The sequence below is a fragment of the Ranitomeya variabilis genome, chromosome 2 (genome assembly GCF_051348905.1).
Source record: "Ranitomeya variabilis isolate aRanVar5 chromosome 2, aRanVar5.hap1, whole genome shotgun sequence".
Classification (NCBI taxonomy): domain Eukaryota; kingdom Metazoa; phylum Chordata; class Amphibia; order Anura; family Dendrobatidae; genus Ranitomeya; species Ranitomeya variabilis.
Window position 1 is genome coordinate 180,305,639 of NC_135233.1, and position 19,325 is coordinate 180,324,963.

The following is a 19,325-nucleotide window of genomic DNA, read 5'->3' on the forward strand; positions in this document are numbered from 1 at the left end:
AGAACTGTATGCAATTTGGAAAGTGCTCTACCAGGCCCAGTCTCGGGTCAGAGACAGACATGTGAGGATTCTGTCCGACTATGTGACAGCGGTGGCATTTCTAAGGCACCAGGGAGGCCCAAGACACCCATCTCTACAGCACTTGGCAGACCAGATTTTCAGATGGGCAGAAAAATCCGTCAGGTCCATCTTGGCAGTTCACCTGGAGGGTGCCAAAAACCAGGTAGCAGATTTTCTAAGCAGAACGACTGTAGATCCCAGAGAATGGGAATTGAATCCAGAAGTGTTTAACAATCTGTGCCAGCGGTGGGGGACGCCTCTAGTGGATCTCTTTGCCACCAGATCAAATGCAAAGCATTTTTCTCTCAATCCTCTAGAGGGAGCAGCGGGAGTCGACGCACTGTCTCAACACCGGGGAGAAGGTCTTCTGTACGCTTTTCCACCCCTGCCACTGATCCCGAGAACACTCAGGAAGATACGGGACAAAAGAGCAACTGTAATCCTGGTGGTTCCATTTTGGCCCAAGAGGAGCTGGTTTTCTCTTCTGTCCAGAATGACGATGGAAACGCCTATCCTCATGCCGAAGAGGCAGGACCTTCTGTGCCAAGGTCCAGTGTTACACAGCAATCTGGATTCACTACAGCTCTCTGCGTGGATACTGAACGCCTGACTCTAAGATCCAGAGGCCTGTCAGAAGAGGTTATCACCACACTCCAGGCAAGCAGGAAACCGGTGACTTCAGCGATCTATAACAAGATCTGGAAGCGGTATTGCTCTTTTTTAGGAGAGATTCCTATAGATACCTCAAAACCAGACATTCCTAAAATCCTTGACTTTTTACAACTTGGATTTAAAAAAGGCCTCCGGCCTAGTACTACTTCCCTCATTCTGCCAACACCCTAGAAACACGAAGGAAGGGGTCTATCATAACCTTGACGTTAGAGAGACAGTTCTGAAATACCTAAGGGTCGACTGAAGGTTGGAGACGAGACACGAACCTGTTTATACAGTATGGGGGACCAAATAAAGGTTGTAAGGCAGCGAAGTCAACCAGGTGGATTAAAACTACTGTAAACCTAGCGTATACAGCCCAGGGGAAGGATCCCCCATATACTTTTAGAGCCCACTCAACCCGAGCTATTGCTACATCATGGGCGGAGAGGGGGGGGGGGGGAGAGCTTCAGCAGAGCAGATCTGTAGGGCTGCGACTTGGACCAGTCTTTCTACTTTTGCTAGACACTATAAACTAGATGTCTCATCAGAGCAATTAGGTTTTGGTAGAAAAGTATTACATGCGGTAGTCCCACCCTAGGTTTCCATTCTTTGTTATTCCTCCAATGGTGCTGTCAGGTGGTGAACTGGAAAACGGTAATTTGACCTACCGGTAATTGTATTTCCAGCAATCCATCCTGACAGCACTACTAGTTCCCTCCCACTGCAAATTTGTATTAATAAACTAATGTGATGTAACATTGGTGTAAATTTGTTGAATAAACTCTTTTTTGCATCCATCCAGATGTGGTACTTGGAAATTCACTGGTGGGTGGAGTGGGGAGGGTCCTTTTAACCGCTTGTTGTTCCTGTCCCACTGAGGGTAAGATGGACGTCCTCCAGTGGTGCTGTCAGGATGGATTCCTGGAAATACAATTACCGGTAGGTCTAATTACCAGTTTTCTTGCCATAATACAAATTCTAACAGTCTATTCAGTAGGACTATCAGCTGTGTATCCAGCAGACTTCTGCACAACTGATGGAAGGTCCCAACACCATTTATAAGGCAAGAAATCTTACTTATTAAACCTGACAGGGCACACCTGTGAATTTAAAACCATTCCCGGTGACTACATCTTGAAGCTCATCAAGAGAATACCAAGAGTGTGCAAAGCAGTCATCAAAGCAAAGGTGGCTACTTTGAAGACCCTAGAATATAAGACATATTTTCAGCTGCTTCACACTTTTTTAAGTATATAATTCCACATGTGTTAATTCATTCATTTTGATGCCTTCAGTGTGAATGTACAATTTTCATAGTCATGAAAATACAGGAAAATCTTTACATGAGAAGGTGTCCAAACTTTTGGTCTGTACTGTGTGTGATATATATACACGGTGGAGCGCGGTAATTTGCTTTTTTGCACTGCATGCTGTGGCGGCACGGTCGGTCGAAGAGAGGGGAGAGTGGGTGTGGCTTACAGTGGCTGATGGGAGATTTGTATTCCTCCGCCTTTCAGTTGCCATCATGCAGTGGACACGTGAGGAGAGGTCATTTTGTGTTGAAGCGTATTTTTCAAATGCCCACTCGATCATTGCAGTGCAGCGTGCTTTTCGTTTACAATTCGCTGTTCCTCCACGCGGACGTGTTCCTGGACGGCAATCAATTGTAAATTGGGTGAATGCATTCAGAACAGCAGGGAATGTGTCATGTGTACGAAGGGGACCTGAGAGAAGGATTACAACACCACAAAACATCGAGAGAGTTAGGGCAGCAGTACTGCAATCTCCGAAACGCTCTGCTCGGAAGCAATCATTTGCTCTTGGCATTTCAAGACGTTCTCTCCACTGGATTCTTCATGATGAACTGAATTTTCACCCGTATAAAATGTGCGTGGTCCAACAATTGTCAGCACGGGACTATTTGACACGGCGGACCTCTTGTGAAGACATGTTAGCAACGATACCCCGTGACGCAATTGTGTTTTTTTCTGATGAGGCACATTTTCACCTCAGTGGGTGTGTAAACAAACAAAATATGCGTTACTGGAGTGAAACAAACCCCAGAGAAGTTCACGAGAGACCTCTGCATTCGGACCGCGTCACTGTGTGGTGCGCCATATCACGAGTAGGCATCATTGGTCTTTACTTTTTTCAGGATAACGGTCGTGCCATAACTGTGAACTCCGAACGGTACTTGTCTATGATACAGGATTATTTTCAGCCGGCTCTTGAGGCAATGGAACTAGAGGATACATGGTTCCAACAGGATGGTGCCACTGCACACACAGCGAGGGTTACCATGAATTGTTTGAGGCAAATGTTTCCTGGACGGCTTATCTCTTTGAGGGGAGATGTGAACTGGCCAGCACGCTCACCAGATTTAGCCCCATGCGATTTTTTTCCTTTGGGGTTACCTGAAGTCTAAGGTGTATATCAACCGTATATCAACTGTATATCAACCGTCCAACACCTTGGAAGACCTAAGGAACAATATTGAAGCTGAAATTGGCAGAATACCAGTGGACATGCTTGTTAGAGTTCATGAAAACTTCAGAAAACGTATGCAGCAGTGTGTGGATAGCGAAGGTCGACCTTTGCCAGATACACTATTTAAAACCATGTAATTTAAAAATTCCATTACTGTTCAGTATAATTAAAATATAAAATACATTTTTCTAATGATCATAATTTTTTTATTTCATTCCCAAATCAGCAAATTACCGCGCTCCACCCTGTATATATATAAAAATGAACTGTTGCATAATTTAGATGAATGGGATGACTTATCTATAATCTGTTTATTTTATTTTTTTTACAGAACTTGGAATACTGTGAGGAAAGGTATAACCTGGACCTTTCTGCTAATACTCTGTTTTTAAGAAGTCAAACAAACAGCATGAAGTTACTTGGCTGCCAGACTATAGAAAAATTCCGTGCTCATAGTGAAAGAGAAGACAGTCTCCATGATGGTCTGTTTTTCTTCTTTTTTTTTTTTCTATTGTCTTTCATTACGTTTACAAGGCAACTGATCTGCAATTTGTAAATGTCTGCCAAAAGACTTTATGTAAAATACAACAAACTTGTTTCCTATGCCAGTGATGGTGAACCTTTTAGAGACTGCCCAAACTGCAGCCCAAAACCCATTTATTTGTTGCAACGTGCCAACAGTGCAATTAATCTGAAATCTGAGGTCTTAGTCTATAAAAAAAACAAGTCATACAGAGAGCAGGCATGGGCAACAGAGAGCATGCAGGGCAAACAGAGTAGCTGGGGCAAGAGAGGGCAGGCAGGGGTATCTGTGAGTGTGTGTATGTAGTACACCGAATATATTTTCTGTAGGAGGGGGATAGGATCAGAGGTCAGCCTGGATTAATCAGAGCATCAGTGACAGGACACACAGATTTAGTGTCTGTGCTGGGAGCTCACTGGTCGGTTCAGTGTGGGGAATCTGACACTGCACCGATCAGTTAACATGGGGCTTCAAACTTACCGTCACTAATTTGCAGCAAGTAATCTCTGACAGGGCCGCCTCCTCTCACTGCTGCTCTAATGACACAAATAGATTGAATTGGTGGATGTTGAGTACTTGGTGTTCCAGGAGATGAGTGGAGATCCCAGCCCTGTGTGTGCAGATGTTTTGAAAGCGGGAGGCTGTACTAACCGGGAGGAGGAGCCAAGCAGACAGGGAATCGGGTTCCGCACCATGCTGGGCTAAAGGTAAGCTGCGTGCCTGCGTACACGGAGACACAGACACTGTACGTCACAGCAAAATATACTTTATTTAAAATAGAAACATGCAGACCAAGAGATTTGGAGCAGCGCACTTCTGATTCGGGGCACAGACCCCTGAATCAAAGTGCATAGCAATGCCCCTGGTGAACACTGTGCACTGCACCGCCGTACTGCTCTGCTATCCCAACCCTGGCGCAGAGCTCCTCCTACAGGCGCTAGTTGTGTGTAGATGGCGTGCGTGCCCACAGGGAGAGCTCTGTGTGTCCTCTGTGGCACACGTGTCATAGGTTCGCCACCACTGTCCTACGCCATTGTTAATCAGAAGCAGACTGGATTACAGTTTTTCAAATGTAATAAATTTAAACCATCCTGATCGGTCTGTACACCCTATTGTATACAATCGCTTTAAAAAATGGTAAAATCCCTTAAATTTTGGGCCTTTACGACAACTTTTTTTTTTTTTCATTATCACATTATTTTTTTTTTTCTTTTAAGCTATGGCTGAATGAGGCCTTGTTTTTTTTTGCGTAATGAGTTTTATTCGTTAGTGGAAATAGAAAAATTACAAGCAGCAATTCTACTTTTTGGGGGTGTTAATTTTTATGCCATTCACATGCTGCAAAAATGGCGTGTTCACTTTATTCTCAATCGCCCTGTTTATGGCAATAACCAATTTCTTCTGTATTTCATTTGTTTTATAAATCTTGAACAATAAATGCTTTTTTAAATTGTTTTTGTGTTGCCATATTCCCAAAGCAATACATTTAACAGTTTTCTGTGTAGGTAGTTGTGTGAGGGCTTATTTGTTTTCACGACTAGTTGTAATTTTCAATGGTACATATGTTTTTTACAGTATTTTAAGGGAGGTGGAATGTATAGAGGAAACAGCAATTATGTTAGTCATATTGTCAAGAATTGTTTCATATATTTTATTCTCATGGTGTTCACCATGTGGGATAAATAATGGTAGTTTTATAGTATGATTACAGTGATAACGAATTTATATTAGAGTGCTTTCACATTGTGTTCTGTGTCCCGTTGGGGCATACGTCCAAAATCCCTCGCAAGACTCCAATGGTGACGGCAGAGCAACTTTTTTCAGGACACTACACCTACATGGGGCAGACATTCGGGCGTAGTAGACTGTGTCTGAGTTTCTGCCTCCTGTAGGCTTACACACCCGAAAAAAGTGCACGGCAGAGCAAAGGTGAGCTCTGCCGTCACCACTGCAGTGTATTGGCCCTGTCAGCCCATGTGTCCGGCCCCCGTTTTGCAGGGAAGGATGGGGGGGGGGGGGGGAGGGGAGATTTCAGACATATGCCCGACAGACAGAATGCAATGTGAAAGTACCCTTAGTAAAACCAGTTTTAATGAAAATTATTTTATTTTTTTGTATCATATATCTTTTTGCTTATTTTCGTTGGCCTTATGGTCTAGCCTTGTAGTCGTGTTTTTTTTGTTTGTTTTTTTTTTTTTCTAATTCATACCGAGGACTATTAGTAACTTTTACCATGTAAAATTTAGTTCCCTCTTTTTCTTTAATATACTTTCTGTGTTGGTTACCATACAACATAACATAAATATTGAGATGATATAGTAATCTGAGGTACCAAATGTGTTTTTAAAGGACCTTTTTTTCTACCTTACACAATGTTTGAAACTGAATTTGGGGAGGATATTTCTAACCTTTTTATTCTTGCACTACAATAATAGTACGCAAGGGCACTTGAACATACAATCTTATGATCATAGCTAATGGACTACACTGCAGTGGATTACCACCTAGCTTGTCCCCTTTTTACTGATAACGTATCAGACTCTGGCAGTATCTGTTAAATTCTACTGAATGGCAGACCCAAAGGCTATTAGTTGCCATAGTCCATAGGTATCGCAGCACACAGTACAGGTGCTGATGATGGCCTGACATAGGGAGCGCTCTCCCTTTGCCAAATTCCTTGTGTGCTGGCGTCACTATTGACAGCGGCTTATCCAGTTTAATCCCTTACCGACTGCTGATACAGTATTAAAACTGTGATCGTTAAGGGTACTTATTCCCTCATTGACGTTTTAAAGAGGTGATGGGGAATAAGGAAATAACGCGCCCCCCCCCCCCCGACTGACACACTGCATTATCAGCCTTGGACAGTTTTGTGTCCGATTAGGGCCGATTAAACACTTAAATACCGCTGTTAATCACAACACCGGTATTTAAGTTGTTACAAAGGAGTCGCAAGGTCCCCTTAGTAGCCATCGGACCCCTGCGAATGAGAATGTGATGACGCCAGGGTACGGTGGCCTGTGAGAGCCAACAATCAGCTGGGTCTCGCAGGCAGTGTCCGTAAGACACTGACTGCTCTTATGCACTGCTGTACCTGAATACTGCAGTGTATCAGACAAGTGATCAAAGTAAAAATTATAAATGTCCCACAGTTTAAAAGTGAAAAAAGTAAAACAAAATATGTTAAAAAAAAGTAAAAATAAAGCCATCACAAAAATCTGTTTTGCCACTCACAGCGCAGTGTTTGTGATAAAACAAAAAAGTACACATTATTGGTATCGCTGCATCTGGAACGACCGCTCTATAAAACAAGCATGACATTTATTCAGTTAACCCCTATGCCCCCAAGGGTGGTTTGCACGTTAATGACCGGGCCAATTTTTACAATTCTGACCACTGTCCCTTTATGAGGTTATAACTCTGGAACGCTTCAACGGATCACGGTGATTCTGACATTTTCTCGTGACATATTGTACTTCATGATAGCGGTAACATTTCTTTGATATTACCTACGTTTATTTGTAAAAAAAAACCGGAAATTTGGCGAAAATTTTGAAAATTTTGCAATTTTCCAACTTTGAATTTTTATACAATTAAATGACGGAGATATGTCACACAATACTTAATCAGTAACATTTCCCACATGTCTACTTTACATCAGCACAATTTTGGAACCAACATTTTTTTTTTAGTTATAAGGGTTAAAAGTTGACCAGCAACTTCTCATTTTTACAACACCATTTTTTTTTTTTTTTTAGGGACCATATCTCATTTGAAGTCATTTTGAGGGGTCTTTATGATGGAAAATACCCAAGTGTGACACCATTCTAAAAACTGCACCCCCTCAAGGTGCTCAAAACCACATTCAAGAAGTTTATTAACCCTTCAGGTGTTTCACAGGAATTTTTGGAATGTTTAAATAAAAATGAACATTAACTTTTTTTTCACAAAAAATTTACTTCAGCTCCAATTTGTTTTATTTTACCAAGGGTAACGGGAGAAAATGGACCCCAAAAGTTGTTGAACAATTTGTACTGAGTACGCTGATACCTCATATGTGGGGGTAAACCACTGTTTGGGCGCATAGCAGAGCTCGGAAGGGAAGGAGCGCCATTTGACTTTTCAATGCAAAATTGACTGGAATTGAGATGGGACGCCATGTTGCGTTTGGAGAGCCACTGATGTGCCTAAACATTGAAACCCACCCACAAGTGACACCATTTTGGAAACTAGACCCCCTAAGGAACTCATCTAGATGTGTTGTGAGAGCTTTGAACCCCCCCAAGTGTTTCACTACAGTTTATAACGCAGAGCCGTAAATTTAAAAATTCTTTTTTCCCCCCCACAAAAATTATTTTTTAGCCCCCAGTTTTGTATTTTTCCAAGGGAAACCGTGTAAATTGAACCCCAAAAGTTGTTGTCCAATTTGTCCTGAGTACGATGATACCCAATACGTGGGGGGGAACCACCGTTTGGGCGCATGGCAGAGCTCGGAAGGGAAGGAACGCCATTTGGAATGCAGACTTAGATGGATTAGTCTGCAGGCGTCACGTTGCATTTGCAGAGCCACTGATGTAACTAAACAGTAGAAATCCCCCACAAGTGACCCCATATTGGAAACTAGACCCCCCCCAAGGAACTTATCTAGATGTGTTGTGAGAACTTTGAACCCCCAACTGTTTCACTACAGTTTATAATGCAGAGCCGTGAAAATAAAAAATATATATTTTTTTACACAAAACTTATTTTTTAGCCCCCAGTTTTGTATTTTCCCAAGGGTAACAGGAGAAATTGGACGCCAAGAGTTGTTGTCCAATGTGTCCTGAGTACACTGATACCCCATATGTTGGGGTAAACCCCTGTTTGTGCGCACGGGAGAGTTCGGAAGGGAAGGAGCACTGTTTTACTTTTTCAACGCAGAATTGGCTGAAATTGAGATCGGACGCAATGTCGCATTTGGAGAGCTCCTGATGTGCCTAAACAGTGGAAACCCCCCAATTATAACTGAAACCCTAATCCAAACACACCCCTAACCCTAATCTCAACTGTAACCCTAACCACACCACTAGCCCTAATCCCAACCCTATTCCCAACCGTAAATGTAATCCAAACCCTAACTTTAGCCCCAACCCTAACTTTAGCCCCAACCCTAACTTTAGCCCCAACCCTAACTTTAGCCCCAACCCTAGCCCAAGCCCTAATGGGAAAATGGAAATAAATATTTTTTTTTAAATTTTTCGTAACTAAGCGGGGTTTGATTTACTATTTATAGCGCTTTTTCTATTTTTGATTGGCAGCCGTCACACACTAAAAGTCGCTTTTTATTGCAAAAAAATGTTTTTTGCGTTACCACATTTTGAGTGCTATAATTTTTCCATATTTTGGTCCACAGTCATGTGAGGTCTTGTTTTTTGCGGGATGAGTTGACGTTTTTATTGGTAACATTTTCGGGCACGTGGCATTTTTCGATCGCTTTTTATTCTGATTTTTGTGAGGCAGAATGACCAAAAACCAACTATTCATGAATTTCTTTTTGGGGGGCCTTTATACCGTTCCGCGTTTGGTAAAATGGATAAAGCAGTTTTATTCTTCGGGTCAGTACGATTACAGCGTCACAGTAAAATGACAGATCGCCGATCTGACACTTTGCTGTGCACTGTGTCAGATCGGCGATCTGACGTGCACAACAGGGAGGCTTCCCGGCGCCTGCTCTGAGCAGGCGCTGTGAAGCCACCTCCCTGCAGGACCCGGATGCAGCCCCGCGGCCATTTTGGATCCGGGGACTGAAGGGAGGAGACGCTCGGTACGAGGTGAGCACATCTCCTTGTACCGATCGTCTCAGGGAAGCACGCAGGGAGCCCCCTCCCTGCGCGATGCTTCCCTGTACCGCCGGAACACTGCGATCACGTTTGATCGCAGTGTGCCGGGGGTTAATGTGCCGGGGGCGGTTCGTGACCTCTCCTGGCACATAGTGCCGGATGTCAGCTGCGATAGTCAGCTGACACCCGGCCGCGATCGGCAGCGCTCCCCCCGTGAGCGCGGCTGATCGCGCTGGACGTACTATTCCGTCCTTGGGAAGTAGGGCCCACCCCACATGGATGGAATAGTATGTCCAATGACAGAAAGGGGTTAAGCCAACTTTATAAAAAAACAAAACAAAAACACTTTTTCATTTTTTTTCCTCATAGTGACTCACAATAAAGTGAATAAAAAGCGACCAAGAAGTCATGTAAAAAGACAAAGGAGTGAAAGAAAACGCCAAACTGTCTTGCAAATAACATGCTCTAATATAGCTCATTTGGCTAAAACATAGTTACAGCCCTCAGAATATGATGCAAAAACAAATTGAGTTTGCTAAGTATTGTTTTTAGTGTGTGAAAATAGCAGAGCAGAAAAACAAAAATCTAAAGCTGGTATCGCTGTAAGCGTACCGAACTGGGCAAACAAATCGGTCTCAACACATTTACCGCAGATGAATGTCGCAAAAAAAATCAAATAAAAACAATAGCTGAATTGCTGGGTTTTGTTCATTCTGTGTCTGAAAAATCTGAATAAGGAGCGATCAAGAAATAAAGAAATATATATGCCGCAAAACGATACCAAAATAATCTGCAACCCATCCCGCAAAAAAATAAACCCACACACAGGTCTGTTCGCCAAAAAATAAGTTACAGCTTTCAGAATATGGCGATAAAAACTTTTTTTTATTAAAAAAAAAACAAAAAAAAAACATTTTTACCTTGTGATGGCAGCAAAACCTAAAAAGAAACCCCGATATAAATCTCGTATGGCTGTAATCGCACCGACCCAAAGAATAAATCCACCTTATCACTTATACCACACGGTGAACCGCGCAAAATTAAAAATAAGTATTCTTGCACTGCGGTCTATTTGTAAATTCTATTTTCCCAAAATCAGAATGAGGCTCGGCTGACATTAATCCTGCGTTTTCCGCTGATCGCGTATGTCGGGGTATTGGTGTGAATTTACCAAAACCGCTATTGGGACAAAATCCCTGACGGAACCACTAACTTGAGGCAGATGGAGTCACTTTGGACTAGTCTCCGAGGCTGTCACTTGTTTTTGGGTGCCTTTTTAGCGCACTAGTGTGGGCCACCTCAGATCTGTGCACACCTAAAAAGATAGATACCACCACAGCCAAATGGAGTATGAAGTGCCTCCATCTGCCTCATTATGGTGGGTCTGAATCGCATTTTTGTGGGATTAAGGCTGGTTTCACACTTGCGTTTTGATCTGCAGCGTTTAAAAAAAAAAAAAAAAAAACGCAGGTGGTGAAAAAACGCATGTAAACGCGTGCAAACGCTGCGTTTTTTTAGACGCATGCGTTTTTGCATGCAGAAAAAAAACGCGGCTTTTGACGCGTTTACATGCGTTTTTTCCTGCGTTTGCGTTTTTGAAACGCATGCTGAGAAGTGTGTGACAGCTGCCAATCATCAAAATCAACTAGAAAACCCACTATTAATCCCTAACCCTAGGGATCCTAACCCTACCCCTAGCCCTAGGGATCCTAACCCTACCCCTAAAACTACCCCTAACCCTAGCGATCCTAACCCTAACCGTTACCCTAGGAATCCTAACCCTAAGGGTTAGGATCCTAACCCTAAGGATTAGGGTTAGGATCCCTAGGGTTAGGGTCAGGATTCCTAGGGTTACTAGGGATCCTAACCTTAGGGTTAGGGTTTTCTTGTTTTTTTTTGTGTTTTCTTGTGTTTTTCTATAGAAACGCATGCGTTTATAAACGCATGCAAACGCATGTGCTTGAAAACGCATGCGTTTACATAGACAGCAATACATTTTTTTGCGGCAAAAAAACGCCGCTAGAAATTACTACAGGTTGCATTTCTGCAACCAAACGCACGCATAAAAAACGCATGCGTTGCAAAAAAAGCGTCAAAACTAGTGTTGAGCATTCCGATACCGCAAGTATCAGGTATCGGCCGATATTTGCTGTATCGGAATTCCGATACCGAGATTCGATACTTTTGTGGTATCGGGTATCTGTATCGAAACAACATTAATGTGTAAAATAAAGAATTAAAATAAAAAATATTGCTATACTCACCTCTCCGACGCAGCCTGCACCTTACCGAGGGAACCGGCAGCGTTGTTTGCTTAAAATTCGCGCTTTAACTTCCTTACGTGAAGTCCCGGCTTGTGATTGGTCGCGCGCCGCCCATGTGGCCGCGACGCGACCAATCACAGCAAGCCATGACGTAATTTCAGGTCCTTCAGGATTTTAAAATTACGTTCCGGCTTTGTGATTGGTCGCGTCGTGGTCACATGGGCGACGCGACCAATCACAAGCCGTGACGTCACGGGAGGCAGGACACGCGCGCATTTTAAAATGAGAGGTGAGTATAGCAATATTTTTTATTTTAATTCTTTATTTTACACATTAATATGGTTCCCAGGGCCTGAAGGAGAGTTTCCTCTCCTTCAGACCCTGGGAACCATCAGGAATACCGTCCGATACATGAGTCCCATTGACTTGTATTGGTATCGGGTATCGGTATCGGATTAGATCCGATACTTTGCCGGTATCGGCCGATACTTTCCGATACCGATACTTTCAAGTATCGGACGGTATCGCTCAACACTAGTCAAAACGCGTGCAAAAAAACACATGCGTTTTTAATGTTAAGTATAGAAAAAAAACGCATGCGTTTTTTACCGCTAAAACGCAGCGGCAAAAAACGCAAGTGTGAAACCAGCCTTACACAGAAACCCCAACATAAGTGCTCAGCATAGAACACAAGAATGTGATCCAACCTTATACTGGAAACGATCGAAAAATATTATGAATCCCAAAATGTTACCTATAAAAATCCTAATATATCCCCCACAAACCCAACCCCCAGTCGTGTCCGTCATCTGTCACTGGAACATATAGGGGGTTCCCTTGTTACTGGTAAAACAAAGACTCTGGAAAAGACATGGCTTCCCCCCCCCTCAAATAAAATCCAGTGAACTCTGTTCCTAAACCACAGTAAATGGCAACATGTTTGGCATGATCATAGTGGGGTGAGAGCACTTAACAATTTACAGGGTGTATGTTGCCAGAAGCATAAACTGGGCACAATATATGGGGGCTATACACTGTGTGGGGACACAATGTATGAGTACTAGACAGGCATATTAGCAATTCTCCAGAAAAAAAGCAAAGCATGGCGTGGATGTTATAAGATAGTTACTGTAACCTTAGATTAATTCATTAAGAGGTGCAGTTTCTACATTGTCAGGTTTTTTTTTCTTTCTGGTGTTCTGAATCATTTGGGGCTCTGCAAATGTGAGACCTGCAAACTATTTGGCAAAATCTGCTCCAAAAGCCAAATAGCGCTCCTTCCTTCTCATCCTTGATGTGTGGCCTAACAGTAATTTGACAACATATGGGGCAGCTATAAATTATCGGTTCTAGTTTCGCCTATTAACCCTTGTGTACCTGACAAATTTGCAGCAAATACAAAAATTACATTTTTACTACTAAAATGTCATATTTCCACATCTCGGTGTTATAACATTGAGGCACCTATGTGTTCAAAATATTCACTACACCCATAGATGAATTTTTCACATGTCAGGGGGGCTCTTCAAATGCGACATGGCATTCACACTCTATCTTGGGCAAATAGCGCTCTTTCCTTTCCTAGCTCTGCCATGTGCCTAAGCAAAAGTTTTTGACCATATATGGGGTATAGTCACATTCGGGACAAATTGCGCAACAAATTATGGGGTCCGTTTTCTCCTATTATCCATTGGGGAAAATGGGAAAATTCCAAATTTGGGGCTAAAACAGCATTTTTGTGATAAAAATGAAAATTTTCAATATGATAACCTAATGTTATCAAACTCTTTTGTAGTACCTGTGGGTTCAAAATTATCGCTATACCCCTGGATAAAATCCTGGGGGTGGGGTGCAGTTTCCAAAATGGGGTCAATGTAGGGTTTTCACTGTTTAGGCACATCAGTAGCTCTCAAAACAAGACCTGATGCCCGCAGACCATTCCATCAAAGTCTGCGTTCCAAATTCCAAATCGTCACTCCTTCCTTTCTGAGCCCTGCCATGCACCCAAACTGTGGTTTTCCTCCACATATGGGGTATCCGCATACTCAGGAGAAATTGCACAACACATTTTTGGGTCCATCTTTTGTCCTTTTACCATTGTGAAATTAAACAATTTGGGGCTATAAGTAAATTTTTGTGGGTAAAATGTGGTTTTGTATTTTCACAGCTCTACGTTATAAGCCTCTCTGAAGCACCCGAGGGTTTCAGGTGCTCATTACACATTTATAGGAGTACCCTAAGGGATCTAGTATCCAAAATGGGGTCACTTGTTTGGGGTTTCCACTGTTTAGGCACATCAGAGGCTCTCCAAACTTGACATGGCGTCAGCGCTCTGTTCCAGACAATTTTGCGTTCAAAAAGACAAACGGTGCTCCTTCCCTAACAGGTTCTGCTTGCGCCCAAGTAGTAGTATTCCCCCATTTATGGTCTATCGGCGTACTAAAAATTGTACAACAAATTTTGGGGTCCATTTTCTCCTGTTACCCTTGTAAAAATAAAGAATGACGCTAAAGTACATTTTTGTTGGTAAAATGTGATTTTAATTTAATTTTTTTTTCTCCCCTTCACAGTTTGTTATAAACTTCTGTGAAGCACCTGAGGGTTCAAGGTGCACACCACACATCTAGGTACATTCCTTGAGAGGTCAAGTTTCCAAAATGGGGTCACTTGTAGGTGGTTTCCACTGTTTAGGCACGTCAGGGGATCTCCAAATGCAATTCGACATGACATCCACTCTCGATTCCAGCCATTTTTGTGTTGAAAAAGTCAAACGGTGTTACTTCCTTTCCGAGACCTGCTGTACACCTAAACAGTGGATTGGCCTACTCAGGAGAAATTTCACAACAAATTTATTTTAGGGTCTGTTTTCTCCTGTTACCCTTGTGAAAGCTTGTGGAGCTAAAGTAAAATTTTTGTGAAAAAATTAAAAATGTTCATTTTATTCGATCGCCCATGACGGCACCACCGAGAGAGGGGATCCGCCCTTCAGGAACAGGAAACCTACAGGTACAAAAGGGCGGCAACTCTCCCACGCATCAGTTGGATTACAGAGGTCGAGAGGACCACAATGGTTAATGGCACAGATTATGTACAACACTTTAACAACCAAATATTTCTTACATGTGAACCTTATAAGAGGAAGAAGTGCACACCCTAAAGAAAAGAGGGAGGGAATCTAAGGGTGCTATCATGAACTCCGAAAAATACCGTTATTGATAAGTAACTAAGACTTTACTCGATCACCCATGACATGACTGGTTCCTGCAGATACCTGGAGGATTTTTCATGACCCCAGGCCCGACCGGTTGATTTTAGGTAGGGGGTCCCCTACCTTGGCCGGTGCGGGGTCCTTGGAAGCACCATGGTGGGACCGGGAAGGATTCCACGTCTGTGAGCGGAGCAGGTGGAGCAGTGTCCGGAGGATTCCGTCTCCGGAGGGCCAGCGCGGAAAGGTAAGTATCCTCCTGCGCTCCTTGGTGTGCTGTGGCACTTCCGGGTTTGGGGGTGGGCTGGGTGACGCGGGCCGGGAGCCTCGGCTGGTAACGTGTCTGGGCGGTCCCGTCACGCGCTTCTGCGGCCTCATCGATGGTCGCGCTGGTAACGTGTCAGGCGGGGCCTGGAAGGCCGTTCCGGAAGTCGGGTTCCAGACGTCTTTTTCTCCTGGTATATCGCCGGGTCGCGTGCGTGTCGCTCGCTGGGGATGGTGGCCGGGGGTGTCAGGTCCAGGGGGGGGTGATAGCCCTTGGCCAGAGACCTGCTGACGCTGATTTCTGGGGGGAGGTGACACAAAGGTCCTGGACACCTGCAGACAGTGCTTCTGAGCCATTACCTGGATGGACGTGGCAGAAGCTTCCTTGGAGCAGCAGGAGGACCTGCAGCATCTGAATGCAGAGCAGCATGCTTCTGTGAGGCCCTGTATAAAGCCCCAGCAGAAGGCCTGGGAAATGTGTAGTAGCCTGGCAATTGTTCTGTCCTGCCACAGGAGCTCCTCCAGGGTGGAGGAGTCAGCAGCATTGGCAGAGAAATGTCCCCCTCGTGATACGGTGCCTACTAATCTGCAACAAGGGTAAGAGATCTTCGTGAAAGTACACTCTGTGATGGTCTTCCCCCTTTTTTTTTTTTTTCTGTCCTGCTAGGGGATGAAGTGTTCTGGGAAGTCGAGGCACAGGGAGTGTGCCCTTTGCAGATGTCCCCTGCCAGACGCTTACCCAAAAAAGTTATGTCATCCTTGTGTACAGCGGACGGTAGGTTGCAAAAATTAAAAAAAGGGGGATAGTTAGTCTTTAGCTAGAATGCAGTGCCTTATACTTCCCCCTTCTACAGGTAGCGGAGGAAACCCCCGACTTCACCGCAAGCCTAAGGGAGATTATTAGGACAGAGGTGATGGAGTCCCTAAAGTCTCTATCTCAGGAGAGTTCTAAGAAGAAAGGAAGTGGTGGCAGAATGAGTTTTACGGACTCAGATTCCTCGGCTGACCTTAGAAAGGATGAAGATTCTGCGGGGCCGCCTTCATCTTCAGAGGAGGACTCTAGCCGTTTCTGTTTTCCTTTAAACCGCATGGATAAATTGGTTAAAGCGGTCAGGTCCACCATTGGGGTGGCAGATTTTAGACCGGAGCCTTTTGTACAAGACTTAATATTTGGCGAATTAAATCCTAGGAAATGCAGGTCTTTTCCGCTGAATGGAAGAGGCTGGAAAAAAGGGGTTCCTGGCCTCCAGCATTCAAACTTAGATATCCCTTTGAGGATCCTGTGGTGGTTAGATGGGACAAGGCCCTGAAGCTCGATGCAGCTGTGGCTAAAGCCTATAAAAAAAAAAAAAATCTTCCCTGTCTTTTGAGGACCTGGGCTCCTTGAAACACCCTTTAGACAAAGGCAGACTCCTTCCTTAAAGGGACTTCGGAGATGTCAGCTGGCTCCCTGAGACTGGTGGTAGCCTCCACCTGTACAGCTAGATCCATGATGGTCTGGCTGGATCAACTAGAATCCCAGTTAAAGGGAACCTGTCACCACTTTTATGGCATAGCAGCTAAAAATATCACCTTATTAAGCGTCTGCTATGCATTCCCTACATCTTTATAGAACCCCCTGACTCCCTTTGTATACTAACAAAACCATTTTTTAATGTGTCCCGAGCTGAATGTTAATTTATCAGTCCGGTCTGATGGGCGTGGTTTCGGGTCTCTATATCACACCCATCGGCTGTTGGTCACCGTCATACATCATAGATAACACCTCTTGCCCCTTGCAACATCTTGCGCCTGCTCAGAAACATAGCCTTTTGCGCCTGCGCAGTAGGCTTTGCCCAACTGCGGGCAAAGCTGAATAAAATAAGTGCGCTTATGTTTTTTCGGCTTTGCGCGCAGTTGGGCAAAGCCTACTGTGCAGGCGCAAAAGGCTATGTTTCTGAGCAGGCGCTAGATGTTGCATGGGGCAAGAGGCGTTATCTATGATGTATGACGGTGACCAACAGCCGATGGGTGTGATGTAGAGACCAGAAACCACGCCCATCGGACCAGATTGATAAATTAACATTCAGCTGGGGACACATAAAAAAAAAAAAACGTTTTTGTGAGTATACAGGGGGAGTCGGGGGGTTCTATAACTATGTAGGGAATGCATAGCAGATGCTTAATAAGGCGATATTTTTAGCTGGTATGCCATAAAAGTGGTGTAAGATTCCCTTTAAAGGACGGAGCCCGACGAGGGTCCATCTTAAAGGCCGACTACTTCCTACAAACGGCCTTTCAGTAGGAGGAGGTTCAGTCGTAGTAGGCCTTCCAGGCAGCGTGTTAAATGGGATCGAAAGGTACAGGATTTATGTTTGGAGGCTCTTCCCGAGACCATAAGAAATCTTCCCAATGACTAACAGTACCCGTTGGAGGTATGCTGTCGGCCCTTTACCTGGCTTGGTCCCTGATCTCCAACTGCAATTGGATTCTAAGTCTAATATCATCAGGACTTAAGTTAGAAATCTCCTACATGCCTCAAAATAGGCTCAAGGTTACTCCCCTCAGATCCTCTTCTTTAGAACAGACTGCCCTGGAATCAGAAATCCATGAGCTATGTCATAAAAAGGTCCTAGTGGAGGTTTCTATTCTTTATTTTTGGTCCGAAAACCAGACTGTTCCTTCAGAACCATAATTAATCTAAAAGCCCTCAATAAATTTCTTGTAATATGTCCATTTAAATTGGAAAAAATAAGTTCAACAATAAAGTTGTTGTTTGAAAACTGCTTCATGGTGGTGTTACTTTAAAAGATGCTTATTATCATGTACCCAATCATGTAACCCATCAGCGTTTCTTTAGAGTGGCAGTTTTCTTAAGAGGATCAGTTTGGCACTTCCAGTATAGCGCCCTTCCCTTTGGTCTTGCAGTTGCCAGTCGTGTGTTAACTAAGGTTGTAGCCGAGGTCATGGCCCACCTTCGTGAATCTGATATCCTTATTGTTGCCTACCTTGTCAACTTCCTTATTGTAGGCAAACAGCGGACCATTGTTTGGGGCAGCTACGAACTGCAATGTCCAACCTGGAACGTTTAGGGTGGATACTAAATATAAAATAAAATCACGGCTACAGCACCTAAGAAGAATGCAGCAGTTTCTGGGCCTAATTTTAGACTCGCAGAGTCTGTAGTGTCGTTTACCGCCCGACAAGTTAATTCGCCTTCGTTATCAGGTCCAAAACGCCTCTAACAACCCCACCATGTCCGTTAGAAAGGCTATGTCCCTGTTGGGCTCTCTCTCATCCTGCATCCCCGCGGTCCAGTGGGCACCGTTTCATACAAGATCACTACAAGGGGATGTTTTGTTGGGGGTAATTTAGAAGGTCAGCTGACTTTATCCCGGACCACTGTAAAATCCTTTGAATGGTGGATTGACCAGAGAAACCTATCCAGAGGGGTTCCCTGGGAGTATAATATAACCCGAGTAGTCACCACGGATGCAAGCCCTATGGGTTGGGGGGCTCATATGGGTGAGGTTATGGTCCAGGGCCTATGGGAACATCATGAGGTAGAGGCGTCTTTTAACTGAGGGAACGAACAGCACTAGAGCGGGCAGTCAAAAAACTTCTTGTATATCTGCAGGGTTATCACGTGCGAGTTCTCTCCGACAATCTGATCACAGTGGCTTATATCAACCACCAGGGCAGGACTCGTTCCAAACCTCTAATGGAAGTAACAGAACTCCTGTTCCAACTTGCAGAACAACATTTTCTATCTTTAACAGCATATAAGAGGGAAAGACCATGCCGCAGCTGAATTTTTAAGCCGCAACCTTCTGAGACAAGGGGAATGGTCTCTAGAAACTGCCATTTTCAATCTGATCGTGCGAAAGTGGGGTCAGCAGGACGTAGATCTCTTTGCCACCTAGAAGAACAGGAAAGTGAGGCAGTTCTGTTCACTGGATCCCAGAGAAAACCCGCTAGCAGTGGATGGATTCCTCATAAAATGGGACTTCAGTCTAGCCTACGCCTTCCCTCCCTTATCTCTACTACCTCTAGTAGTGCGGAAAATCAGG

The 19,325-nt window shown here is 44.0% G+C and overlaps 1 protein-coding gene across 8 annotated transcripts in view; it reads left to right on the forward strand.

Moving 5' to 3' along the window:
- The window catches only part of AHCTF1 (AT-hook containing transcription factor 1), a 215,027-nt gene that overhangs the window by 29,943 nt on the left and 165,759 nt on the right, over positions 1 to 19,325 (forward strand). For all 8 annotated transcript variants that reach the window (XR_013221111.1, XM_077283248.1, XM_077283249.1 and 5 more), the window contains one exon: positions 3,533 to 3,683. Coding sequence is in view for 7 of the 8 variants with exons in the window: in XM_077283248.1 (XP_077139363.1) it covers positions 3,533 to 3,683 (151 nt within the window). In the remaining variant the exon portion in view is untranslated. The remainder of the gene's footprint in view (positions 1 to 3,532; positions 3,684 to 19,325) is intronic.